The sequence below is a fragment of the Gekko japonicus genome, unplaced genomic scaffold, assembly GCF_001447785.1.
Source record: "Gekko japonicus isolate JY-2015 unplaced genomic scaffold, Gekko_japonicus_V1.1 scaffold699, whole genome shotgun sequence".
Classification (NCBI taxonomy): domain Eukaryota; kingdom Metazoa; phylum Chordata; class Lepidosauria; order Squamata; family Gekkonidae; genus Gekko; species Gekko japonicus.
In genome coordinates this window covers 224,239-251,717 of record NW_015165848.1, presented here as the reverse complement: position 1 = coordinate 251,717, position 27,479 = coordinate 224,239, and the positions used below count along the sequence as shown (strand labels likewise).

Below are 27,479 nucleotides of genomic sequence, written 5' to 3'. Positions count from 1 at the left end.
AGACCCCAGGGAGGTCCGGGATGAACTCAGATCCCTCCCATCAGCCGGGTCTTGGTGTGTCTCCATCAGAGGCTTGCTCCGGCAGTCGTCTCTGCGACGCATACTGGCTCCACAGCATTGGTACCTTTCGGGGAAGAAGGTGAGCCTCAATTCCTTGGCCGTCGCCTTGGAAGAGGCTCTCCTCAGCTCCCCAGGCTGGGGGTCTCCTACAGAGACCCCAGGGAGGTCCGGGATGAACTCAGACCCCTCCCATCAGCCGGGTCTTGGTGTGTCTCCATCAGAGCGAGACGGGATGCATCTGAGCGGCGAAACGCTTAAACCAGAAGTCCATTTTTTACATACTTTCTATGTAGGAAACACAGTATATTAAAAAGCTTCCTCCCTTCAGCATCAAATTATTTATTTCGAATATTTACCTGCTGTGTTTCCACTTAAAAGTAACCAAAACTGCTTACAAATAAAATAATTAACAATTACAATATTGAAATGACATAAACACATAAAGCTGCCAGTGTGGTGTAGTGGATAAGAGTGTGGTCCTGACCCAGATAGCCCAGGCAAGCCTGATCTCATCAGATCTTGGAAGCTCAGCAGGGTCAACTCTGGCAAGTACTTGGATGGGAGACCTCCAAGGAATACCAGGGCCAGGACGCAGGAGCAGGCAATAGCAAGACACCTCTCTGAACATCCAATGACTTCCAGGCACGCTTGCATGCCCACATACACAAAAACACACAAAAAAAGTGTTGGACTAGGATCTTGAAGACCCAGATTTGAATCCCTACTTGTGACATGGAAACTCACAGGGTGATCTTGTGCCAGTCATGCTCTCTCAGCCTAACCTTCACTTCTACTTCACAGGGTTGTTGTGAGAATAAAATGGAGGAGGAAAATGGTTTAGGCTGCTTTGGGTCCCCATTGGGGAGAAAAGTAGGGTATAAATGAAGTAACTACGTAACTCAGTATTCAGGCTATCTAGCAATTCTCCCACGCCGCAGCGAGTCTTTTGCTTCCGTTTGAACTGCCTCCGTTCCTTTTAAAGACTTTATGTGAGTTTTGCTTTGCGTTTGTTGTGCTCTGCATCATCAAAAGAAGAGGCATGTGCTACTGATTGCTATATAAGAATGGCAGCCCTCACTTAAAAGAAATCCCTCTACAGGAAAGTTTCAGGACCAGTTCAAATATTATTGTGTTTGGTAGCAGTCCCATGGGATGAAGGGCCCCGGTTACACGGGCCGGATATCGCGGGGGGGAGGTGTGGCTAATTGCCCTGGAGGAAACTAATGTGCTGCTGCTCGAGCACACCTCCCGGTCGAGGTCCCGTGGTTTGGGGAAAATGCCGATCAGACGGGTATCCTGCACAGAAGCCGCGCAGCGTGATCGCACTAGCAATCGCTCTTTGTGCGCATGTGCTGTTGGGCACTGTTGCGCAACCTGCGGAGACGAACAGCGGCGGGCGCCGGATGTCACGTAAGTCCACCAGGAACACGATCAGATGCTCGCCCTTGGCCCGCAGTTTCAGGAAACTAGTACCTCGTAGGTACTAGTTTTTAACTCCGCACTTTCGGCGGGGAGCCACGGGTTCGCCACGGGAGCACTGTGCTTCCCAGATGTTGGGGTGAGATCGCACCTGGAAGATCCGCAGGACTCCCGTGCCTCTCTCTCTGCAACTTTGCCATGTGACCGGGGCCAGAGTAGGATAAAGTTTAATACAGGTTTGAGTCTTGGACTGAATTAAATCCCTAATGAAAACTGAAGGCCTTAGGTAACCCCCCTGTCATATGGTGCATGATGGCCATTCCAGAAAAAGACCCTTAGAAGTCCCCTGCCACACTTGCATCTATATTACTTCTTTCCTCTACCACTTATCACTGAAAACTGTGAAGTCAGTCTTTTCAAAAGTATTGAGTTTAAGATTATACCAAATTTCTCTCTGTAGTACTGTATACATATGCTACAGTCATCAAGTGAAGAATATGTGTGCCTGAACCAGGTCTGAGAGTCAAACTAGGTGGTGGGTGGATATTTCAAGAACGCTTTCAGGGTTGCCAACCTCCAGGTGGGCGCGGAGATCTTCCAGAATTACAACTGATCTCCGGACTTCACAGATCAGTTCCCCTGGCGGAAATGGTTGTCTTAGAGGACGAACTCTGCGGCATCATGCCCCGCTACGATCCCCACCCCCAGTCTCCGCCCCCAAATCTCCAGGAACCTCCCATTCCGGAGTTGGCAGCCGCCCGTAAGTAGGTGTCCGAAGATCGTGTGAACAGGCATTCAGGCTGTGAGGCGAGACTTTCTCCTCTCTGCTATCGCCCGTCTTTTGAAGAGGTTCTGCCTGCACTCGGTGCTGGAATTCTTCGGGGTTCCTATTCCATAGGCGCCACACCCGCTCCTGCTCCTTTGGCGCGATATTTTCCTGCCACACGTTCCCAGAAAGCGGCTGCCACTCTTCCTCGCCTCCTCTCGCCCCCCATTACACACGCCTGCTGCGTGCCCGCGCGTCCGCTTGCACGTGTCTGTCGCCATGCACGTCCTTGCACACTGGCTGTTCTTGGCGGCGCCCAGGCGGGCAAGCGATGTGGCTCGAGGCGCGCGCGCGGCTCCTTTAACACCGTGGTGCCATCTCCGCCCCTTCCCTTCCTCAGCAGTCCCCCCTCTCTGCTCCAGGCCCGGGGAACCCCTGATGCCTTCAGACATGCTACCCCTCCTACATCTGACACACAACCACCTGTCAAAGGTTGGAAGGGGCGCGGTGTGCCGGGGCTCGGGAGGCTGAGGCCGCCGCGTAGCGCCCGGGACATGCGGCCTCCCCAGCCGCAGCCATCGCCGAGGAGACGAAGGACATGAGGCTCCGCAATGGCACCTTCCTCACGCTGCTGCTCGGTTGCCTCTGCGCGCTCTTTTCGCTCTCCTGGTACGGGGCCTTCGGCGGGCACAAAGGTAAGGACGGGGCTCGCCGGGAGCCCGTAGAGGAAAAGAGGAGCGCGCTCGCCTTGCGCAGTGCGCCTGGCCGGAGTTAGGGGTAGGCAGCCTCCAGAGGGGAATCGGAAACGTCTCTCCGGGGTCCCAGAATGCCCTCCTCGGATGCTTGTGGGATGAGGACCGACCGGAGCCCTCCCCCGAACTTAAAAGCTTGCGCTGCGCAGTAACCCCCCCATCCCTTTTACTTCCACCCACGTAAAATCCTATCCCAAATCCCTTGGCACTTAGCGTTTACTCCTATTCCAGTCTTTCTCTTCTCCCATACTGCAGCCTTCCAGCCAAAATCTGTTTATCCTGCTTATTTCTGGAGTCTTTTGTGTTCCTTTACTGTAGAAAGTGGTGACCCATACACACCATTTCTTCTCCCTCCCCCGAATTTGTGGAAGTACTACAAGCAGAGTGTATGGTAAAAGGTGGCCTTTGGTTCTCTTGCCTAGAACGGATAGTTGCCTTTTTCATGCTTCTCTGCTTGGTAACGTTCATTTTATTAATGTTAATCTTTTCCCAGTGGGGAGCACCCTAAACCCCAATGTTACCCATGTATGCAGGGTGCTTCTTTTGTGTGTGGCCCTGTTAACTCTTGTTCTGGTCAAGGCAAGGCAAGGAGCCCTCGTGCTCAGGATGTCACTGAACTTTACACTGCTCAAAGTGAGCAAAAGAGGAATAGAGTTCTCTAGCCTTGCCCTGTGCTCTTGTTACTCATAGGTAATGTGACTGTCAGAAGACATTGGATTAGCTGGATATTGTATCACTACTAGCAATGGCTATTGTTTTCCCTTGATTTTATTTGGTGGCCACGTGCTTATAAAATCAATCAGTGGTATTACTACTTTCCCCCCTTTTTTTACAGACACCTGAGGTCTCACTATAATGTTTACTCAGCATCTCTTCCCTGCTGATTATGCATGTTCTAAATACTTTTAAATCTGGGCATTAGCCTCCATAAAACAATTTAAAAAAATTGTTCACACCTATCCATATGCTGCTGTAGTAAAGCAGTGACATACAGAGGCATGCAGGGGAAAGGAGGGACCATGTTTCTGATGTATTATAAAGTACCTGAGGGCTGCTTTCCACATTAGTTTTCTAGACCTGCAAATTGATTCTTTAAAACAAACAAACAGACCCACAAAGGTTAATGTGTGGATAATGGTTTGGGTGTCCTTTTTACCCCAGGTTAGCAGTTCAAAAGCAAGAAATTGCAAGTAGATAAATAGGTACTGCTTCTGTGGGAAGGTAACAGCGTTCCGTGTGCCTTGGTGTTTAGTCATGCTGGCCACATGACCATGGAGAAGTCTTTGAACAGCGCTGGCTCTTTGGCTTGGAAACAGAGATGATCACCACCCCCTAGAGTTGGATTTGACTAGCTTTCGAGCAAGGGAAACCTTTACCTTTTCTCCAGGTGCATACACAAGGAAACTGATACATCTGGCAGCTAAATTTCTAACATGTAAATTTGTGAACATGAAAAATACTTGCATTGCAAATCACACATTATATTTTCCTACTTTCAGGATCATTTCATGCTTTGGTTTTTCATAGGTAGAAATTAATTTCCATTTTTAAAAAAACCACCACATGTTTTGTAAAACATAAAGTGTTGTGTCTGTCCAGTCAGTGTACTCACTGGAAAATCCAATCAGTCACCATTAATATATTGCAAAATGCATGCTTTTTTTTCTTAATCTTTCTGTAGGAAAAATTACAATTAGGGCTCAGATAATTCTTGTAACCTGTAAGCCAGTGTTAAAGCACAGAGGCATGAGAAATTTAAAAAAAAGAAAAATGGTTGATTGCCATTGGCTACTAGGGGTGTCAGTCAACCTAATAACTGTTCATAATTCATTGGTGCAGACAGCCACACTGTTGGAAAGCCTCGGTCATGAAGAACCAAGGATATTAATGGATCAGTGCTTGAAGCAGGCAAGGCTTTCTTTTAAATGTTGCTTAATTACACTGACAGCAAATGTCTGTATCTGGTAAACACTGAATAGTGTAATCTGTCGATAGATCTGCCCACCATTCAGTACAGTCTTGTCTAGTAGTCACTGGGCTTTTTTTTACCTTACCTCTTTCCTGGGCTTGCTTCTTTTTCTTCTGTTAGGTCAATTCTCGTTTGTCTCTTAAGCAGGCTGGATAGTTTAGGTATTGAAACAGGCTGGATAGTCTATTTATTCCTAATAAATGCAGTTACTCTTTTTACTTCCCACTTTTTAAATTACTGTACACACCGTTACCCTCAACAATAATTTAATGAAGGAAGTTGGCAAACGTTTCCTGGTTTCTCTCTGGAGCCGACAGAATTGTTCTAGCCTTGAGAGTTCCTAAAGCATGATTGCTTTCTTAAGGCAAACATGTCCTGCAACCATGGAGAGGGTTTTGCTGCTGTTCAGCCAAACAGAGGAGAGATAGCTGCAAGATATTATGCTGGTTTTTTAAAGTCGACTGACTAAAGGATGGAATTATACAATTGGAATGGTATTCCCTCTATAATTTAACTTGATAGTAAAGGTGATTCAACTTATGCTGTGCTTAAGTTTATCTTTGCTGAAAAAAATCCCCATGTCGCAAAATTATAATTGCACAATCGCAAGAGAAAAACGATGCTCATACCGTAAGTGCAATATTCCCTTGGCTTTTTGCCATTTCTTGACTAGATGTAGTATGTTTACTCCTCAAACTGACTGTTCCTGTGTACAAGGGCCTTGAATACAGCTGTACTTTGTGGTACTGTACTAGACATCATTATAATAGCACAGCTGGCTGATACAATGGGATCTGTAGGCCACTGCACTTGAATTGTCAAGGCTTCAGTCTTGTCAGCAGGCACATGCTTCTCTTAAGAGAATTGCTTCATTTTGTTTTCAGAGTTTCTGCCCAATGCTATGAGCTGCTGTGCCAGCAAAGGAAGAGGGGGCGGGGACCAATGGTTGGGACTGCTGCCCTGTTGTGCAGGGATCTGAATCAGGAGGTTTATGGATCTGACTATGAAGGTTTAATTGCTGGCAAAGCATCATGGATTGCATGCAGCCGCAGTGCCAGTGACCATCAGGAGCAGTGTTGTTCAGGCCATCACACAGGATGGAAAATGACAGTGGGGATGTGGTAAGAGAGGGCATGGGCTGAATTAGATTATGGTATTTAGCACAAAAAATCTCTGGTTAGATCTCTGTCATTTACATATCACCCTAAAGTCCATGTAGCTGCTACAATAAAAAAAAACCCTGTACTACGTTTTATCATTTTTGTTCATGATTTTGAGATCCAGTGCTCCCTTTACCAGGGATTCTTACACTAGTGGGGGCAAACTTGTGGCCATTCATGACGTTTTTACCAATACAAGACATCTTTTTCACAGTTACTGGCCTATCTATAGAATCAGCATGCTCAGGAAAAAAGTAACGTGGGACAAGATGAAATTATTATACAGCTGAATGTTATGCTCTTAGAAGTGTAGGCACCCAGTAGAATGATGGGTAGGTTATAAAGCCACAAGATAATGGCCTCTCCAGGGTTAGGCTCTTTACTCACCGCTTCAGAATGCTTACCTGTTTCATAGAGAGGCCTCAGCCTGTGCTACACTAACAAGCAGGTTTGGATTTTGTGGGTTGAAACATGACTGATGTATGCATGCTCATTTTTAACCCGGTGAAACCTGTTGCTCCACTTTTCAACTGGGAAGTCATATCCACAGTTGCTGATAAAAATGTATGTATGCTATTAAATTTCTTCATTTCTCATGTATATACTTACAAAGGAATTAATGTGAGGAAAGAGGCAGTTAGAAGATTACATAAGTGTTAACTAGAGCCATCGGCTGAAGAGAAAATGAATCCACCATTCAGCCTCGTTGTTGTTCAGTCGCACAGTCAAGTCCGACTCTTTGCGACCCCATGGACCAGATCCCGCCAGGCCTTCCTGTCTTCCGCCGTCCTCTGAAGTTTGCTCAACTTCATGTTCGTCGCATCGATGACACTGTCTAACCATCTCATCCTTTGCCGTCCCCGTCTTCTTTGACCTTCAATCTTTCCCAGCATCAGGGTCTTCTCCAGTGAGTGCTCCCTTCTCATTTGGTGGCCAAAGTATTTGAGCTTCAGTTTCATTATCTGGCCTTCCAGGGAACAGTCAGGGTTGATTTCTTTTAGGATTGACTGATTTGATCTTCTTGCTGTCCAAGGGACTCTCAAGAGTCTTCTCCAGCACCATAGTTCAAAAGAATCTATTCTTCGGCGCTCGGCCTTACTTATAGTCCAACTCTCGCAGCCATACATGACTACTGGGAATACCATTGCTTTGACCATGCGGACTTTTGTTGGCAGGGTGATGTCTCTACTTTTTATCATGCTGCTTAGGTTCGCCATCGCTTTCCTCCCAAGGAGCAGGCGTCTTTTAATTTCATGGCTGCTGTCACAGTCTGCGGTGATCTGGGATCCCAGGAACGTGAAGTCTGTCACTACTTCCACAACTTCCCCTTCTATTTGCCAAGGAATGATGGGGCCGGATGCCATGATCTTAGTTTTTTTGATGTTGAGCTTCAAGCCCACTTTTGCGCTCTCCTGTTTTACTCTGAGCAAGAGGCTCTTGTGATTCATCCAGGCCAGCATTTCGCATGATGTACTCTGCATATATATTAAATAAGCAATTAAATAAGCAATTACATATTAAATCAGCCTACACCATATTGTCTTTGTGATAGAGCCAGAAATACAGTGGGTTTTGGCCCCTAGTTTTGCCTCTTTGATGGAGCATTATGTGGTCACAGTATTCCTTAATAGCAGGGCAATAGCATTCATTAATAGTTTCAGGGCTGTGCTGGGAATGCTGCTTTGGGGACTGACGTTGGGTAGTTTTGCTAGACTTTGTGACATGGTCCTGGCACACAGTTCCTTAAAGAAACCGTTATTTCTGGCTGTTGGTATTAGTCTAAAAGTTAATGGATACTGTTCTTTGCACACTGCATAGCCTCTTTATTAACATAGTGTTTCTCCTTTTGCTGCTAGTTTCTGCACTTTAGAAGTCATTAGGGCCACATCATCCATCTATCTGGAGGCTACTTTACTTCCACCAACCCATTTAAACAGTGTGTCTTTGTTACTGCTGTATAATGGGTTTTGGCTTTGTGATGGTTACTTGATTTCCCTGCATTACTCATCAACTAAAAGGTTCTCTCAACTGTGGTTTAAATCCCATTAAAACCATATCCCTTCAGAGCTTCAGATAAACTGATATCAGTGCAGAAATTTCTAATCGTAGGTATTTCTGTTTACATCCCATTCATTAAAACAAAACATTACATATGATCTGCCTTGTCACTATTTTTGACCAGTAGGTGCATGCATATGGAATAACTGAAAGAAGTAATAAAAATTATTTTCTGTTATAACAATAACAGAATGCAACACATATATTGTAAAAAGATCCAGATTAAAGAAAAAATATTTTTCTGCAGGTTCTTTTTATTGTCATATTTTTCTACTTTATGGTACTTTATGTAACAAAGTAGAAAGATTCTTTATTCTCTTAAGTTGTAAATCACATTTTTCTTTTTAAAAATATTTTTGAGCACTGTTCTCATTTTGACTACATTACTGTGTTGCATTTAGTATACCAGGGAAAGGAGAGAATTTACATGTGTAGTCCTGAATTGGGGACCACAAATGCAATAAATTGTAACTGGCATATTTTAACTGTATATACTTAAAACAATATATATGATGGATGCCAAACTAAAACTGGTGGACACATTGCTTTTATTCTGCACTATTCAGTAAAAAAATAAGTTACATTTGCCTTTTTTAAACATTTTGTTACAGAGGCCTACATTCAGATGTCTTTCTTAACTGCACCTCTCCTTCCTCTCTGTTAAGGGAACTGACCAGAATTAGTCCCTCCACAAATAACCAGGGTCCTAAACTTCTGAATCTGCATGAGAAAAAAGAGGGTCCAATGAGGGCCAAACTACACATTTGGGTTTTTAAACAAGTTGGGTCTTAGTTGCCCAGATACAACTTGGATTCTTCACAACCAAAGATCAGCTGCGGGAAATGGCTTTTTAAAAAATTAAGCAGATGGAACGCCACTGTTGGGGGATGCAGAGCTCCTTCTTCCCAAGCTGTTTTCCCACAACAAAACAGCACTGGGATGAGTTATTTCCCCATTTTTGCTGCTCCCTATGGAGTATTCTATGCATGTGGAGCAGCAAAATCAGAAATATAACCCCCCCCAGCACTGTTTCAATGCAGGAAAATGGCGCGCGCGGGGGGGGGAGGAGCCTTTCCTCACCCTGTGGTGGCGTTCCAAGCCTATTTGGGCTCTTCTTTATTTTTAAATACCATTCTCCACAGCTACTGTGTGACTGTGGGAAACCTGAGTTGGGTGTGGGTAACTCAGACCCAATTCATTACAAACCTGAATGTGTAGTTGGCCTTGAAGTGTGTGTGTTAAATAGATTCCTTCCAGGACAATTTTACTTAACCCTAATAAGTGAGACATTTCAATGCAGCCAGAACCTCACAGATTATGAAATCTGGAGTTAAAATTTTAATCGTCTTTTTAAAAATGGGCTTCATTTTCAAGTCTTTAAAACATAACTTAAAAACCCCCAAACCCTTTCTCCCCCAAAATGAAGCTAGGAATTCTATTAGAAATAGTTGCACTTCAGACTTGGTGGGAGGGATGGTAAAAAGTATGTTGGACCACAACAATAAATCAGCCTTGTTTGTATCATAAATCAAACACATTTTGTATTAAGTATTCTTGATTTCTCCATTAATTGGGCTGTCTTGGAAAGGAGGACTGGTCAAATACACTATATCTTCTGTTGTGACTGATGCTCGCAGATTAACCATCGCCCAGAGGGGGTGGGGGGATGGAGTATGTACAGTCAGAACTTGCCAGGAGGCAGTGTTGCTCACACAGCAGTAGTCTAGCATTAGGCCCTAAGACAGCACATTACAAAAGCTAGAGGCAAAATTATGGCAGGAGTATCATATTGCTACAGTTTTGCCTCATTATTTTTATTTTTTAAAGCAGGTTCTTGTGATGTGGTTTAAAGGGGGAACCACCTAGGGGGAAAGGTGCTACATCATTTCCCCCCTGGTGCTATTTTCTCTCCCAGAATTGCTGCTCACTTTCTTAATTTACCTTTGCTCTGAAGATTTTATGTATTTTCATATCCCCCCCCCATGCATGTAAAAGAATGTTGGGTATTGCAATTTTTGGTGCAGAAATGGTGCAAGAAGGAAGAGTTATAGCCTTTCTCCCACACTTTAACTTGCAGCCCCAATAACTATTTTTGAGTGTTTGTTTTAAATCCCTGAGCTACAAAAAGCTTGTAGTTCTTTTTGCTCCAAGGCTAAGTAGTTAACTCAGAATATCATTTGAGCATTGATTTGAAACGTACTAAAGGCTACTGTGCTCCTGGAGAGAGCAGTGTGTCCAAGGCTCTAGCTCTTTAGCTCTTTGAAGGAGATTGGTCCTTCCCTTAAAGAGGCAGCACTTAGTTTCTGAGGGGTGCATTCCAGTAAGGCTGGTATATTTGCTACAGCCTGGCCTGCTGCCAGAGTCAGGATAGCTGGAGCTGAAGGAGTTTCTGGGAAGCTGTCATCTGTTTGTTGGCAGCAAAATATTCTCAGGAGCAGGGCATAGAGGAAGCACGGTCCCCTGAGGTCTTCATCCACAGAAGACTCTGTGAGAGTATTTTCCTGAGATGTTCCAGGAAATCTCCCATTCACAAGAATGTCCCAGGATTTCTCTTTTGATCTGAAAATAATTCCGGTCCATGCAACAACCAAGTCTGTTCATAAAACATATACTCTGTAGCTTCATGTCATTTGGAGCAGCTCAAACTGTAAAGCATGAAAATGTCATAAAGTATCTATAAACCAACTATCCATCAAAAGAAACTAAAAGCAATGAAATAGTTACAAAAAAACCCAGTCATAAAGCATTACAACCATTACAAGAAGCCTGCTGTGAAAGATGTGTTCGGTTATTCCACGTCATTATATAATTGTTTTCTCCCAGTCATGTGAGATCTCTCTCTCCCAGTTTTCCTTCTCCTCTAACACTTCCTCTGTTCTTCTTTTCCCTTTTTCTCAAACCAGCCCTCTTTCCCATGTCCCGACCCTTATTTGCTTTCATTTCCTTGGCTGATTCCTTAGAGCTGCAGTTTCCTCACATTTCCTTCCCTTCTGCCTGTACTTTCCTTCTTTCTAGAACCTGAGAAGCTAAGCCTCCAGGGACCTTTGCTCAGCTGGTGACAGGCAGACATCCTCCTGCCTGTTCCATCTCCCAGTGACGTCAGGGCAACTCAACCTATTGCTGTCAGATGCTTCTACTGCTACAAAATTCCTTGTGCACTGCAGTACGATAAACAATTGTAAAGTATAAAGGAAAGCAAAGAATGTAAAGGTTGGGATGTGGGGAAGGGAGCTTTGTGGAACTTACCTTGAAGTATGTAGACAAAAAAGGGACCATAGCAGTTAAAGGAAACCAGCTACTTGAGAGACAGTTTGTTATAGTGGTTAGAGTTGGACTAGGATCTGGGAGACCGAGGTTCAAATCCTCACTCTACCATGGAAGCTTGTTGGGTGGCCTTCTGCTGGTCATTCTGTCTCAGCCCCCTAACCTACCTCACAGAGCTATTGTGAGGATAAAATGGAAGAGAGGAGAATGATGTATACCTCTTTGGGTCCCCACTGGAGGAGAAAGGTGGGGTATAAATGAATTATATAACTTCCAATATGAGTATTGCAATTTAAGGTACAGTGATCATTAAAGTCTGTTTTGCCTGTCTTATCTCTCACTCTTGGATAAGTCAGTGTTGCCTTACAAGAAACGAAGGAAAAAAACCATTGGATTCTTTGTTTACAGAATGTAAGAAGGAAGCATAGTTTGTAGTTTCTGCAACAGAAACCTGTTCATTAGGAAGTGGACTGAAGTCATTTATTTAATAAGCTACCAGACAGCTCTGACTTCTGCCTGCTGACCACAGTGACAGGTTTGAATGATGTGGAAAAACACTGAGGTGGCCAGTTAGTAATTAAACCTTTGAGCTGCTGCCTTCCATAGCGTAACTCCTTGCCTCCATGTCTGAAAAATATTCAGCAAATAATCTATCTGTGTTACTACCAAGTTGAAACAGAATGTGTTCTACTTGCTCACTAACAGGCTTATTGTCCTCAAAGGCTGGCAGTAATTTCCTAGAGTTGTCAGTGTCTACATCACATTTACAGGATTAAATAAGTTTACCACATTATTTCTAGTAAAAGAAGGAGCTACACAATTATATGTCCTTACCAAACTATTTCATTCTTTAGGTAGACGTGTTCATTCTATACTTGGTTGGAAGGAATGGGTGAGGTTGCATGCCTAACACCACTCACTTGGAAACAAAGTACCACTGAAGTCAATGGGAAATGAGTTGTAATGATTGCAACGTCTGCCTCACATTTCCATTTCTTACCTTGTCTTGTTTTAACATTCCAATTTAGTGCTCGTACATAGGGCTTTTTCTGCTAGTTACAGCTCCTTGCGCGTGTATAGTGACAGATTGGGTAACAGAGATACTGTCTACTCTTCTGTAGTAAAATTAGATTTGCTACATGCATAGGGGTGGTTGTTTAACTGCATTTAACTTTTCCAATCAATGTCTTCTTTGTAATGAGGTTTTCTGTAGCCCATCATCACAACAGGGGATACCTGCTGAATGAGTTTTAAAAACCTCTTACTGTTCCCACAACACATTAACAGCCTATTTTTTTAAAGAATAAGATTCTGTTTCTTTTTTTCTTCTCACTTCAGTTTGGCCAACCAGAGTAAATAGACTTATTTGGCTCTTGATATGGTTGGCTGTTTGGGCTGGCCAAAGATTTGATCAGGTGTCTAGTCAAATGTTGGTTGTATATTTTTATTAGAACAATAAGTGCTTTAATGTCAACCAGTATGCCACTTAAGCTAATTAAAAAAACACTAGTTAACTGTTAACTGTGAAATAATAAAAATTAACTTTTAAAATAACAATGAATTAGCATACCCTTTAACAACGTTGCATTTCTGTAAATGTGAACAATTCTTCAGTTTGTTTTTTAATCTTAGAATAGTTAGCCTACAATTTCAAAAGTTAAAAAAGAAGTAAAATGAATTTTTAAATGACAAGTGTGCTAAGTAGACAGTAGGCCATTTCTTTCTGTTTGGAGAGACCTGTCCTTATAGCAGGCGGCCAGTAGAAGAAGCCTTGTGCTATGCTGCTAGGTTTGCCCCTAGCTGTGTCAGGACTAGGAGCTAGACAGATCTTGGTGTCACCTTTGCTAGCTAAGGATGTCATAATGAAAGGAGCTACCACTTGGCACTGAGAACTAGGGCCGTGTAGTGGTTAATAGTGGCAAACTCGAGTCTGGAGAACCAAATTTGATTTCCCACTCCCCCACATGAAGCCTGCTGGGTGACCTTGGGCCAGTCACAGTTCTCTCAGAACTCTCTCAGCCCCATCTACTTCATAAGGTGCCTGTTGTGGGGCAAACTAAGGGAAGACAATTGTAAGCCACTTCAAGACTTCTTAAGGTAGAGAAAAGTGGGGGGAAAATCTATTCTTCTTCATGGAATATTTTTTTACCATACTCAAAATGCAGGTGGTCAATTGACCTTGCAGGTTTTAATTGACTAGTGCACCAAACTCAGCCATAGTAGAGTTTGATGAGAATAGTGATAATGCTTGAGTTATTTGCTCTTCTAGGGAAAAAACACCTTTTTCTAGTAAAAACTGTGGGTCATTTTATCCGCTCTGTCCCCCCCCCGATAAAAAGACTGCATAGCCACTTGTGCTAAACCACTCTGTCCCCAATTACATTTCTGCTTGCACAAGATCTTGTTGCAGCCAGTTTCTGGACACTGTAATATACAGGGAGTAAAGCTCCAGATGTTGCACAAGACCTTGTGTAAACAATACTGTGCTAAATCAGTTTATATTTTTGCTTGTGCATTGCTGGATCCAAGCCAATACATACAACAAGCAGTGAAGCAGACCACAGTCTGCTTCCCTTTATCATAGTGCCTTCCTGAACATTGAACTGAGGAATGAGATACTGAATCCTAATCAGAAAAATGAGCAGGTCGTGTATGGAGATTCTCTGAATGGGAGCAGCCGTGGCTCAGTGGTAGAGCGTCCTCTTGGCATGCAGAAGGTGCCAGGTTCAATCTCTGCCATCTCCAGTTGAAATAGAGTTGCCAAGTCATGGCGGGGGATCCTAGCTCTTCACAGAATCCTTGCCGCGGGGACAGCGAGACGCGTTGCACCTGCTGTTGCCAGGATCTGATGCTACGTGTCGCTCTGGCAACGGGGCTCCAAACAGCCCCGTTGCGAGAGCGACGCATAGTGTCATGTCCTGGCGACTGCGGTGCAACGCGTCTCGCCATCCCCGTGGCAAGGATTCTGTGAAGACATGCAGATCCCCCGCTGCGATTTGGCGAGATTTGGCAGGCCTAAGTTGAAAGGATGTGGCAGTAGATGATATGAAAGACCTCTGCCTGAGACCCTGGAGAGCTGCTGCCGGACTGAGTAGACAATACTGACTTTGATGGACTAAGAGTCTGATTCAGTATAAGGCAGGTTCATGTGTTTACTTTTGGAGAAAGATAATATGTACCTTCACAGTGGTTACAAGGTGCATGCCTGGAACCTCCAGGAGATTTTTTTTGGGGGGGGGGGGGAGATACGGAGAAAAAAGATGTTGTTGACGCACCAATGTCGCTTCCAGCTGTAACCTGGAAATGACGTCACTGTCTCTCTATGATTTCACCAAGCTATAGAGATTAAAGAAATGCTCGAACATCAGTGACAAGTTTTAGCCAGAAGTGACATTGTCGTCTCCCCCCTCCCCATTTTCCGCCACTGCTTATTTGAGCAGCAGCAGAGGCCAGGAAAAGGTAGTAGGAGAGCGCCCACCATAGCAGGTAAGTTGGCAGTCTTAACCCTTGCAGTGGTGGATTCATTATTATCTGTTGTTATGATATTTCTTAAAGGAAGGCTCATCCTGATGGGACCCTCCTTATACGTGCAGAGAAATCCCATTCTTAGTACAGACAGTACAAAACTGATAGTAAGGGTTGGGAGGGTTGTTTGTAAAGTATTAGTACAAAACTAATAGTAAGGATTGGGAGGGTTGTTTGTAAAGCCTGGTTTGGAGAATTTAAATTGATGTGGCTCTCCTTAGGCCAGCAGTTCACTAGATACCTTTTGATATTTGTTACATCTTGGCTAAGTATGCTCCAAGTATCGCAAACATTGCAACAAGTCCAATTGTAACTTTCTAAGGAGAGTTTTGTCCACCAAGCTTGAGATCTGTAAACCTCTCTGTGTCATTTGCAGTGCCAATTTAGCAAGTGACTGACTTGCTCAGTGTAAAAAAAAAAAAGACTTGCTGTTTGTGTCATGAAGCCCTAAAGGGAATAAGCCAGATTTTGTAGCAGTCCTTTGTCTGAATGTGCAGGTTTGGCATTGCTTCAAAAGCACAATACAGCATTCGCTTACAGTCTGCTACTTCAGGAGGTTGTGATGTTTTGAAAAAAAATATTCTGCTACTCAGCTGTTCTCAGTTAATTCTGCTGATCTTTATGTATATAAGCCATCTATACAAAAGCCATCTAATGTTCTTATAAATGTCTTAGCTGATTGCAGCCATTCAGAATTAAGGATTGTCAAATACAAGAATGGCATAGAAAGGTGTAGAATGTCTTAGCAATGTTAGGCATTTGTCCCTCTGCAGCCATGGATTGTATTCTCTCAGGGCTTCACTTTTTTCAGAGTATTTGAACTGTGTATATCTGTGATTCTTTGCAAGTGCTGTTTTCTCCATATTGTACCTGGACAACTAAAGCACAGATTTATTCAGTCATTTATTTACTGTTTAGCATCATAAATGTACATAGCACTTTGCAGAGAAACACAAGTAAAGTAATAAAGAGATTCTGCTCTATGGAGCTTAACCTACATTTCAACACTGTGGAAAGCAACAAAGGGAAAAAAGAAGCCAAAGTCACCCTGGTGAAGCATGAATTTCAGGATACTCCCAGAATTTCTTTACTGTCCTTAATTTGCTGTGCATTGATCTGAATAAGTATTAAGCACTGATAAATTTTAATTCTGAAAGTAAAGTGTAATTTATATATTAAAAATATATAGTATAGTAGCTAATACTTATTTGAAAAGCCAGAGGGCAGACTTCATGCTTCAGGGAGAGTCTTAATTCCCCCCCCCCAAAGATCTTTGGGCACTACCAGTCACAACGTCAGCTGTGTGGGTGGAGCCAGTCACAAAATGGTGGCTTGTATATATATTATAGCCTTTCACTACAGTTTCTTTTTCCCCTGCTGTTTTGCCAAAGCAAACCACATTCACCCCAAATTGTAAGTTGCCATGCAATGGAAAAATGTACAGTTCTCTTTGGAAGAGGCAAATAGCAGCTTGGATGCAGAGGGGAAGAGTCAATGGTACACACCCTTCCTGTCCAGAGCAAGGCTGTGTGCATGCATGAAGGAGGAGAGGCAGCTGGGAAAGGGTTCTATTGCTGTTGCTTTCCCATCCAGAGATAGGTGTATGCGCTGCCACCTCCTTCCCATGAAAGATAAAGATAGAGAAGCTGGTGAGGTAGCCTTATAGAGTGATTACAGCACCACTGAAGAGTGTGTGTGAGAAAGCAACTTTAAATTGCTCTGTAGAGTGACTCCTGGTGACCTTCTGCCCACCTCTGCGCTAGAGGTCAGGGATCCGATTTTGAATGCTCTTCATTATTTATTTGCTTACTTCATCCCTGCCCTGCCTTTCTCCCCAATGGGCACCCAAAGTGGCCACATCATCCTCCCCTCCTCCATTTTATCCTAGCAACAACGCTGTGATGCTTAGAGCATGTGACTGGCCCAAGGTCACCCAGCAAGCTTGTATGGCAAAATGTGGATTTGAACCTGGGTCTTCCAGATCCTCATCTGACATTCTACCCAGTGCAGCAGATTGAATCTCATGACTTTCATGTAGAAGTAACCTCTGCACATAGAAAACTAACATGTAATGTTCTGGGCATACTTTCTCTCTGATGTGCCTTTTTCATGTTGGAGGTGTGTCTGTGTTTAACACAGGGGAATCATTATAAATTACAACCTGCCAGCTGCAGTCTGAAGTGCTTCAGTTGCAGAATGATTTATTTTGTGTTTGCTTAGCTTTCAGACACAGACCCTTGCACCAGACATCATGGTGTTGCTTACTAAAAACTTGTATTCACAAGCCAGTATTCACAAATATGCCAGACTGTCTTGGTCGTTAAGTTTCATCAGCCCTGGCTTAAAACAAATGCTTTCATAACTGATGTTTTTTTCCCTAAAAGGGACCAATCACTTCTGGGAGAAGGGCAGAGGGAGGGAATGATAGATGTTATTAGTTTTGGCCTGTTCAGCTGTTGTACTTTAATATTTGGACTTTGTGTAGTTTCCAATATGATTAGGAAAGTAGTACCCAAGTATTCCTGTCACATGAAGCTGCCTTACACTGAAATAGACCACTGGTCCATCAGAGTCAGTATTGTCTACTCAGACTGGCGGTGGCTCTCCAGGGTCTCATGTAGAGGTCTTTCACATAACCTTCTACCTCGTCTTTTTATTTTTTAAAAAACTTTTTATTTTTGATTTTAATAATATAAACAACAAACAGACAATAAACAGTAAACAAGAAAATGGAGCAGTGGTGGATTACAATAACATTAATTGGGATATTAGAATAAAGCTATTTAAGTTTCTCTGGAATCCTCTGTTTCATCTGTACATCACTTTCTATATAACTCAGGAAAGAAAAAACCCCTGATATATTGAGTTTTTGGCACACAATATTCTATCAGTCTTTATCCATAATGAGGAATTCCCATAATTTAATCAACCATTGATTTATTGACAGCAGATCCTCATTTTTCCATTCATGAGCGAATAATGTTCGGGCAGCTACAAACATAACTAAGATTAAGTCTTTCCTCATTTTAAGAATTTCAGTGTCCTTCCATAGACTGTACCTGGTCTTTTAACTGGAGGTGCCAGGGATTGAACCTGGGACCTTCTGTGTGCCAAGCAGATGCTCTACCATTGAGCCACAGCCCCTTCCTGTGTACTTGTCTTCAGTGGGGGAGGGGAATCCTCCTAACATTGGCTTGGAGAGAAAAGAACTTGCTATGAAATTGAATTGAATTGAAGAACTTGCTATGCATTTTGAGAGATACCTGCTTGGTGTTGTATATGAGGAATAACTGCCTCACTTTGAGAATAAAATGCTCAGTATCCTCGGTAAGAAGAAAGTGTTAGTTTGCATGTCTGTCCTAAAGAGAACTGATATTTATACAGGCCCATTTCTAGTACAGATGTGATTTTGTACTTGTAGAATCTGAGGGCATGTGAGTGAAGGTGTGGACTGGCCATTTAACTTGCAGGATAACCTCTTAGTGGGCCACAGGCAGCAGCTCATTGTTGGTGCTGCCAGCCAGGTATGAGTTGAGTGGCTTGCTTTTGGCCCATTTTAAATTCCTAGATGGCTCTTGTTTAAGTAGTATGTCCATGGAAGTGCAGTGTATTAGCATTAAAATGTATGTGTGAAAAAGAAACCACCAGAGGCTAGCTTCCAGGGAAGCAGCCCTGTGTTTCATAAACCAGATTGATGTCTTTGAGGTTTGAAATTTGTATGACTGTTGACTAGGGCTAAATTCAGACAAAAACTCCCTCTCCATTTCAAACAGCACTGACTCTTGTATCTGCTGAGTATCGGGCATCAAGAGGAATTAGTTTGTATGAAGGGATTCAGCACAGAGATAAATTTGTTGCTGCAGTTCCTTGGACAAATTGCAGAATTGCCCAATGAGCAGTGGCACATATATTTGAAGTAATTTCACTTTATTCCTCACGCATAACAACTGCAAAAGTCAGTGAACATTGGGTGGATTTAGACAAATGGCCTTTTCTCCCAATTCCCATGGAAATAAACCTGACATGCTATTGCATTATTCACATTATTTGTAAAGAAAAACTGGGGGGGGGTCACAACGTCTAATTTCTTTGAATCTGCTGCAGTGATGCATTACATGTCTACCCACTGTTCCATTTGCAAAATTCTCCAGTTCAGCGTTTTGCTGCTGATGTGGTGGTGGTAGAAAATGTTGTCAAGTCACAGCTGACTTATGGCAACCTTACAGGGTATTCAAGCCAAGAGGTGATCAGAGGTGGTTTGCCATTTCCTCCCTGTGCTTAACGACTCTGGGCTTCCCTGCTTAGCTTCTGAGATCTGACAAGATCGCACTAGCCTTTGCCAAGGCTGATATTGAAAAATTTACTGATTCCTGTTGGAGTTGGTATATTAGAACTGATTGAGGTTCATGAAAGAACTACAACATCTCTGGAAGGAACTCTACAGAACACAAGAGTTTATGCTCCAAGTGTATGACATACGAGTGTAGCAAAGAGATGAACTAAATGAGTGGAAACAATGACACCGAATATCTTAACAGATGACGTTTCCTTGTACAAAGTCAGACCATGGATCCATCTAGGCTGGTATTGTGTACTTTGAGTGGCAGCAGATTTCTACAGTCTTGGCAGAGGTCTTTTGCAGCCTGGCTTGGCTGAGTTCTCCTTCACTAAAAATGCCCGTATTCCAACTTCATACTCAGTTGAGCAGTTAAAAAAGGAAAATAATCCATTCTAAGTAATCCACTCTAGAATTGCACCCCTTTGACAATTTCTAACCTCTTATAACTCACTGGGATGTCTCTCCTTTTTTACTGTGTTTACAAATATACCATGGGAATATTGAGCTTGGACTTATAGCTCCCGTCTCTTAACCTCTTTGTGTTCTTCATGTCTTTCTTAGTCTTTCTGTTTCTTTTCTCATTTGCAGTTATTTTCCTTGACACAAACCTGTCTTTTTTACTATCCAGATATGACAGGCAAATACCTTCTCCTTCATCAGATGCTTTTTTCCTATAGAGTAAATCTCTGAATGATTCTAGATGATGAAAAATGCTCGACTGTATTCTACCCCACAGCTGGCTATTGGAACAAGATGCATTGTGGGTATAAACTTCTAAATGTCCTTCCCTTCCTCCACAGTCTGACAATGAAGCATTTAGTACAGTCCATAGTCTCATTTAAAAGTTAATGCCTACAGCCCTGTTATCTCCAGATACTAAAGGAAAATTATTTTCTTCTCATTGAAAGAGAATATAATGTAAACAGACAAATGATTTTTCCTACCCATCGGGACACTTATGGCCAATTCTATAATGTTTTTCCCCCAGACAAAGAAATCTGTGAAGGAAAAAGAAGAAAGAAACCTGTGGAGAAATCCCCATGAGCAATGTTGCAATGCAGTACAAAATGAATAAACCAGAGATTAGCTTCTTGCCGTACATTTTTTTTCCTAATGGCAAAAAGTATGTGAACTGGTATCCAAAGACTCATGAATGAAAAGAGATTGTAAGTGCCTTCAAGCAGGGATCTTTTTTGTTTATATTACTCGAGGAATGGTTTTTGGATTCCGTGGACCACCAAAAAGACAAATAAGTGGGTTCTAGAACAAATCAATTCTAACCTCTCCCTAGACAGTAAAATGAATAAACTGAGGCTATTGTACTTTGGTCACATCATGAGAAGACAAGAGTCACTGGAAAAGACAATAGTGCTAGGAAAAGTTGAAGGCAGCAGGAAAAGAGGAAGACCCAGCCTGAGATGGATTGATTCAATCAGGAAGCCATGGCCCTCAGTTTGCAAGATCTGAACAAGGCTGTTAACAATAGGACGTTTTGCTGATCATTAATTCATAGGGTCTCCATAAATTGGAAGCTATGAAAGCACTTAACACACACACACACATACAAAGCCGCCTTGGCAGAAGGGCGGGATAAAAGTTGAATAAATGAATAAAAGTGCCAGTGATAGCAATAATAACGAGAACAAAAACGTATCTAAGTGTGAGACTTCAAAGTGAGTACATTAAGTGTGTAAGACAGAAACTCTCGAATACTTCAGAGCTTCTTTATTTGTTTGGAAGATCTGTATACCCCCTCACCAGGGACTCATTAAGGTGGCTAGCAACAAAAAAGTAAAAAATACAGAATTCAGTAAAACAGTAAAACAGTAACTCTGACCCCATGGTCTTGTCCTGTCTGTTTTAGCCTTGGGTAAAAGGAAGAGACAGGTCCCTGTGTTACGTGGGCCGTTTTTCCCTTTAGGGGCTTATAGCAGTCTGGGAGGGGAATTTCCAATTGGGAATATACATTACATTAGCTGGTACGTAGGTACCAATAAAATTCACATAAAATCGTTTAAAACAGTTCAAATACTTAAACAACAACAACAACAACACCCCCCTTCCTGTTCCATATTGGAAGCCCCACAATGGCTTCTTAGATGTGATGACCCACCTGGATTCATGGAGGTGTAGCATAAAGTATAGTTTTGGCCCTCAGCCAAGTTCTTGCACCCTTGAAAGAGAGAGTGTCCTTGAAAGAGATTACAGGAGGACTCAAAAGGCCATGATGGCAAAATTATTTTGGATTAGAGTTGAAATGGGAGTTGTTCTTTTGTTAAACACAAATTTGTCAGACCAGGTCTGTGGAGGGCAGAAATAGCTTTTCTCTGTACTTTTCCTTTCTGCCCTGTGGCTTATGCGAAGTGAGTCCCAAGTGACCATAAGAATAATTGCACAGCAAAAGTGTGCAAGCATTTTTGTAACTTAATGTTAAAATATGACTCAAATGTTCTAACTGCACAAATATCTATTCACTAAGGATGTTAATACTGGCATGATGAAATTAAAATGTGAGATTGCTAGCAAGCCCTGCAAATTCTAGGGAAAATAAACTTCTTTTGGAATGCCTGGTTTTACTGTGAGGGTGGGAGTAGGGAGGCAGAAATGAGCAACAAAAATAATGGAGGGTAGGAAGAGAAATGAAAGAACCATCTGTGCGAGTTAATGAAAGCTGCTTTTTGTGTGATATATGGATACAGAACACCCGAATCAACTGGTTAGCATTTTGAGTCCCTTTTGCTGTTGGTTGTGGCTTCTTTCATGGTTTTCTTCAGTGATAATTTAGTATGCCAAAGGAAGGTAATTAAAAAAGCTTTTAAATGCATTTTCTTGAGGCATATATAAGATAAGATAACAGTGCAGTCCTAAGCAAACTTTAGTGAACTTAGAAGGTGCAGCTCTGATTAGGAGAGCACTTTTCCAGAGCAGTTGGGATTGCCATTATGCAAAGTTACTGGCAAAATTAAAAGATTATGCAAACTTAAAATAAACAAAGAGCTTTACAGCTGACTGTTGAAAAATGACTGTTGATATGACAAGCTGCTCAAAAGATACCAGTGGAAAATAACTAGAAACTTCTAAATGGCTCAGAGGTAATGCAATAGTCAAACATGTTTTGGAGAAAAAAAGCTGTACACTTTCCATTTCACCGAACTCTTATAAAAAGCCTGGAACTGACCCTGAGATTGCTGAAATTAATCACTGTACACGTTTATTATCTCATCACTTTCTCAGAAATGGATGCAGAGAATGTAATTTATATTTCATTTCTTTTGTTGTACTGACTTACTAGGGCAGAAGCAAAAACTACAAAGATTTGCTTTGCGTGTTTTTGGCTGAGTTTATATATGAGATGTTTTAAATGTATTCCAGAAATGTAAAATGAGAATGCAATAAACACAGTTTCAAATGTGTTTATTGTAGAGGTATATTATGACTGGCTGCAGCTTCCTGTTGAGTGCTCACTGCAGTGACCAATCTGGTTTGCATCTGTGTCATGTGAAATAAATAACTCTCTGGGATAGTTCATAACCTGGATCAGACTTGCGTGAACTCTGTATGTATGTTTGGCAGAGACTGCCAAGTCCTTTTGTGTACTGGGGAGGCACAGAGGAGCATTGCTTCCCTTTGTTGTTCAAGAGCAAAGCCTTCTCTGCCAAACATTCATTATGGGTATAAACATTATGCAACAATCAGCTGCGTCATCCGTGTGATCATGGAATGACAGAACTGGCTAACTATGGTGGGTTGCCATAACAGTGATTCATAGAACAAAAAGTGCAGTCTTCACCAGGAGGGTTGACTAATGCAGAAAATCCTAATGTTTGTTATATTGGATGCTGTTGTTCATCATTGTGGAACATTATATTTTCTTCATTTACAGCTGCTGTAAATGGAGGATGCTATACAGGCAGTTTCCAAATGAATAAGAACATGAGAGAAGCCAACGTTGGATTAGGCCAATGGCCCACCCAGTCCAACACTCTGTCACATAGTGGCCAAAAATACCAGGTGCCATCAGGAGGTCCACCAGTGGGGCCAGGACACTAGAAGCCCTCCCACTGTTGCCCCCCCCAAAAAAAACACACCAAAAATACAGTGCATCATTTGCCCCAGACAGAGTTCCTATCTATACCTTGTGGCTAATAGCCACTGATGGACCTCTGCTCCATATATTTATCTAATTCCCTCTTGAAGCTGTCCATGCTTGTAGTTGCCACCACCTCCTGTGGCAGTGAATTCAATGTGTTAATCACTCTTTGGGTGAAGAAGTATTTCCTTTTATCTGTTCTAACCCAATTTCATGGAGTGTCCACGAGTTCTTGTATTGTGAGAAAGGGAGAAAAGGACTTCTTTCTCAACCTGCTCTATCCCATGTGTAATCTTATAAACCTCGATCATGTCACCCCTCAGCCATCGTTTCTCCAAGCTAAAGAGCCCCAAGCGTTTTAACCTTTTATCATTCTAGTTGCCCTTTTCAGCACTTTTCCCAATGCTATAATATCCTTTTTGAGGTGTGGTGACCAGCACTGTACACAGTACTCCAAATGAGGTCGCACTATCGATTTATACAGGGGCATTATGTGGGAACAAAGGAAAGGCAAAATAGAAGAAGGCTTTGCTAGGTTTGTGTATAGTTCTTGTCAATTAGATGTTTGTCGATCAAGAGAAGATTAGGCCCTGATTAGTCTTATGTGGACTGATGAATATCCCAGCGACACTGAGCATGTGCAAGAGCACAGTAAAGCCCACCTGCTTCCCCCCCATCCCCTGAGACCTGTTAAGTTGCATCTAGAGTGCAAAAGGAGTCAATTTGGACATTGATCACTGTTTGCCCTGAAGAAGGCCTTAATTTTCATCTATTTTCATTGTGTTTTGCAGACATCCTTTTAAACGTTACCATCATTAGACAAAATGCATAGGGAATGACTTTATCAAAGCCATGATAGTGAAATCGAACTGCTATGTTGAGTGACAGTATAATTCTGAGTAGCCGTTGCTAGGAGACAGCCAACAGGGAAGGGCTCTTGCCTTCATGTTTTGCTGGTGAGCTGGCTGACTTTGGCACAAGGGCATTAGAGGGATCCTTTGTCTGATCCAGCAGCGTCTTTTGATATTCCCTGTATAGAAAATGCCAGTAGTGGAGATTCCTGGGGAATGAACCTGGGACCTTCTCCTTGTGAAGTAGATGCTCTGCCACTGAGTCACTGGCCCTCCCCTTCTGTCACATCACCTGATTCCCTGATCCTTTTAATTGGCAGTGCCTCTAACCTGAGACCCTGGAGAGCCATTACTACCATTCAGCATAGATACCGCTGACCTTGACAGACCAATAGTCTGACTCAGTGTAAGGCACCTTCATTTGTTCAGAATACTAATGATTTCCTTTGAAGGCTCATTATGATGATAACTAGAAAAGGAGAGCTAGCCCCCCCCCATGTTCTGTCTGAGAATATCTGTGATTTTCGCTTTTGAAACAGAGGTAGTTTTTTTTTTGAAAGAGTTCCTTTGCTTTCTTCTTGAACTTGGTCCCTGATATATTAATTAAGTTACACAGAGTGTTCTTGCACGTGGATTTCTTCATAACTGTCATGCCTGTTCCTTTGCTCTGCTGTTCCCTTCTCCTGTTTTCCATGAAAAAACCCCTCGAATTTAGGTTGAATAGAAATGTTAAGATTGGGTGACATTCTTTCCATATCTAATTTGCTGAATTGAACTTCAGTCTCTTAAAACTGGTATACTACAAAGAAATATTTGCCATAGATTATTAAAAAGTTAGGGGCCACGGTGGCTCAGAGGTTAAGACACTGAGCTGCAGAAGGGAAGGTCTGTAGTTCGGCAGTTCAAGACCCTAGTGCCACGTGGTGGAGCGAGCTCCTGTCTCTGGCCCCAGCTCCTGCCAACCTAGCAGTTCGAAAGCAAGAAACTGCAAGTAGATAAATAGGTACCACTTCAGTGGGAAGGTAATCTTCTTTTCCCCTTCTTAACCAATTTATGTTTTGGTACACCTACGGAAACGTCTTCGGACAGTACTGGCTCTTCGGCTTTGAAACGGAGATGAGCACCACAACCCTAGAGTCAGATTCAACTGGCTTTCAAGAAAGGGTAACCTTTACCTTTACTTTACTTTTATTAAAAAGTACTATCAAACTGACATTTTTGCTGGGCTTCCTTTGCCTCTCCCTAGTAATACATGCCCCTTGACTATCATTTTTTTTCTTTCCCAGTTTAGCCATCATACTTTTTGATTCATTTCCTATTGTCCAAAAACAAAATCTTTCTCAGGAATTGTTTTCCTGTATATTTCCTCTCTTGCCTCCTTATCTATTGTTCGACCTTGTACCCTCTACCTTTTGTTCCTCTATTATCCCTCACTTCCTCATAATGGAGAGGAGAATGCTATAAACTGCTTTGAAAAATGTTTGTGAAATTCTGAAGTACAAGGTGACTAACATTTTCATAAACAAAACCAACATTTTCTGTAAGAAAATACCAGTTTTAATATGTATCTGATGTATCTAATTTGTTGTTGTTCAGTCGCACAGTCGAGTCTGACTCTTCGCGACCCCATGGACCAGCTCCCGCCAGGCCCTCCTGTCTTCCGCCATCCTCTGAAGTTTGCTCAACTTCATGTTCGTTGCATTGATGACACTGTCTAACCATCTCATCCTTTGCCATCCCCGTCTTCTTTGACCTTCAATCTTTCCCAGCATCAGGGTCTTCTCCAGTGAGTGCTCCCTTCTCATTTGGTAGCCAAAGTATTTGAGCTTCAGTTTCATTATCTGGCCTTCCAGGGAACAGTCAGGGTTGATTTCTTTGAGGATTGACTGATTTGTTCTTCTTGCAGTCCAAGGGACTCTCAAGAGTCTTCTCCAGCACCATAGTTCAAAAGAATCTATTCTTCGGCGCTCGGCCTTCCTTATAGTCCAGCTCTCGCAGCCATACATGACTACTGGGAATACCATTGCTTTGACCATGCGGACTTTTGTTGGCAGGGTGATGTCTCTACTTTTTATCATGCTGTTTAGGTTCGCCATCGCTTTCCTCCCAAGGAGCAGGCGTCTTTTAATTTCATGGCTGCAGTCACAGTCTGCGGTGATCTGGGATCCCAGGAACGTGAAGTCTGTCACTACTTCCACGACTTCCCCTTCTATTTGCCAAGGAGTGATGGGGCCGGATGCCATGATCTTAGTTTTTTTGATGTTGAGCTTCAAGCCCACTTTTGCGCTCTCCTCTTTTACCCTGAGCAAGAGGCTCTTGAGGTCCTCTTCACTTTCTGCCATTAGAGTGGTATCGTCTGAGGTTGTTGATCTTTTTTCCAGCAATCTTAATTCCCGCTTGTGATTCATCCAGGCCAGCATTTTGCATAGATATTAAATAAGCAAGGTGACAATATACATCCTTGTCATACTCCTTTTCCTATGCTGAACCAATCAGTTGTTCCATATCCGGTTCTAACTGTCGCTTCTTGGCCCTTATACAGGTTTCTCAAGAGACATGTGAGGTGGTCTGGTACTCCCATCTCTTTAAGGACCTGCCATAGTTTGTTGTGATCCACACAGTCAAAAGCTTTAGCATAGTCAATGAAGCAGAAGTAGATATTTTTCTGGAACTCTCTTGCTTTCTCCATAATCCAGCGAATGTTGGCAATTTGATCTCTAGTTCCTCTACCTCTTCGAAACCCAGCTTGTACTTCTGGCAGTTCTCTATCCACGTACTGTTGAAGCCTAGCTTGTAGGATCTTGAGCATGACCTTGCTAGCGTGTGATATGAGTGCAATTGTGCGATAGTTTGAACATTCCTTGGCATTGCCCTTCTTTGGGATTGGAATGTATACTGACCTTTTCCAATCCTGTGGCCTAACAATTAAATTTGGTCTCATGGATTATCTGTTGCTAGAGTTGATCTAATCTAACAATCTAATCAAAGCTTGCAGCCTTTATTTAAACTTGTTTTATTTGAAACAGGGCAGGATTTAAGGGCCATCACGTTAATTTTTATGGATGTACACAACAGCTTAATTCTGGGTATAAATTTTTGTGTGGATGCACACTTCATCAGATACATCTGAATTAAACTTTGTTGGTCTTAAAGGGGCCACTGGACTCAAACTTTGTTCTTTTGCTGCATTATTCTTGGAATGCCGCTTTATTGTCTGTATTAGTAT

At 42.5% G+C, this 27,479-nt stretch overlaps 1 protein-coding gene across 2 annotated transcripts in view; it reads left to right on the top strand.

Annotated features, from left to right (window-relative positions):
* Positions 1–2,771: 2,771 nt before the first annotated feature.
* The window catches only part of MGAT4B (mannosyl (alpha-1,3-)-glycoprotein beta-1,4-N-acetylglucosaminyltransferase, isozyme B), a 143,597-nt gene continuing 118,889 nt past the window's right edge, over positions 2,772–27,479 (top strand). For both annotated transcript variants that reach the window (XM_015411076.1, XM_015411075.1), the window contains exon 1: positions 2,772–2,940. In XM_015411076.1, coding sequence (XP_015266562.1) covers positions 2,844–2,940 — 97 coding nt within the window. In that variant the 5' untranslated portion in view covers positions 2,772–2,843. The remainder of the gene's footprint in view (positions 2,941–27,479) is intronic.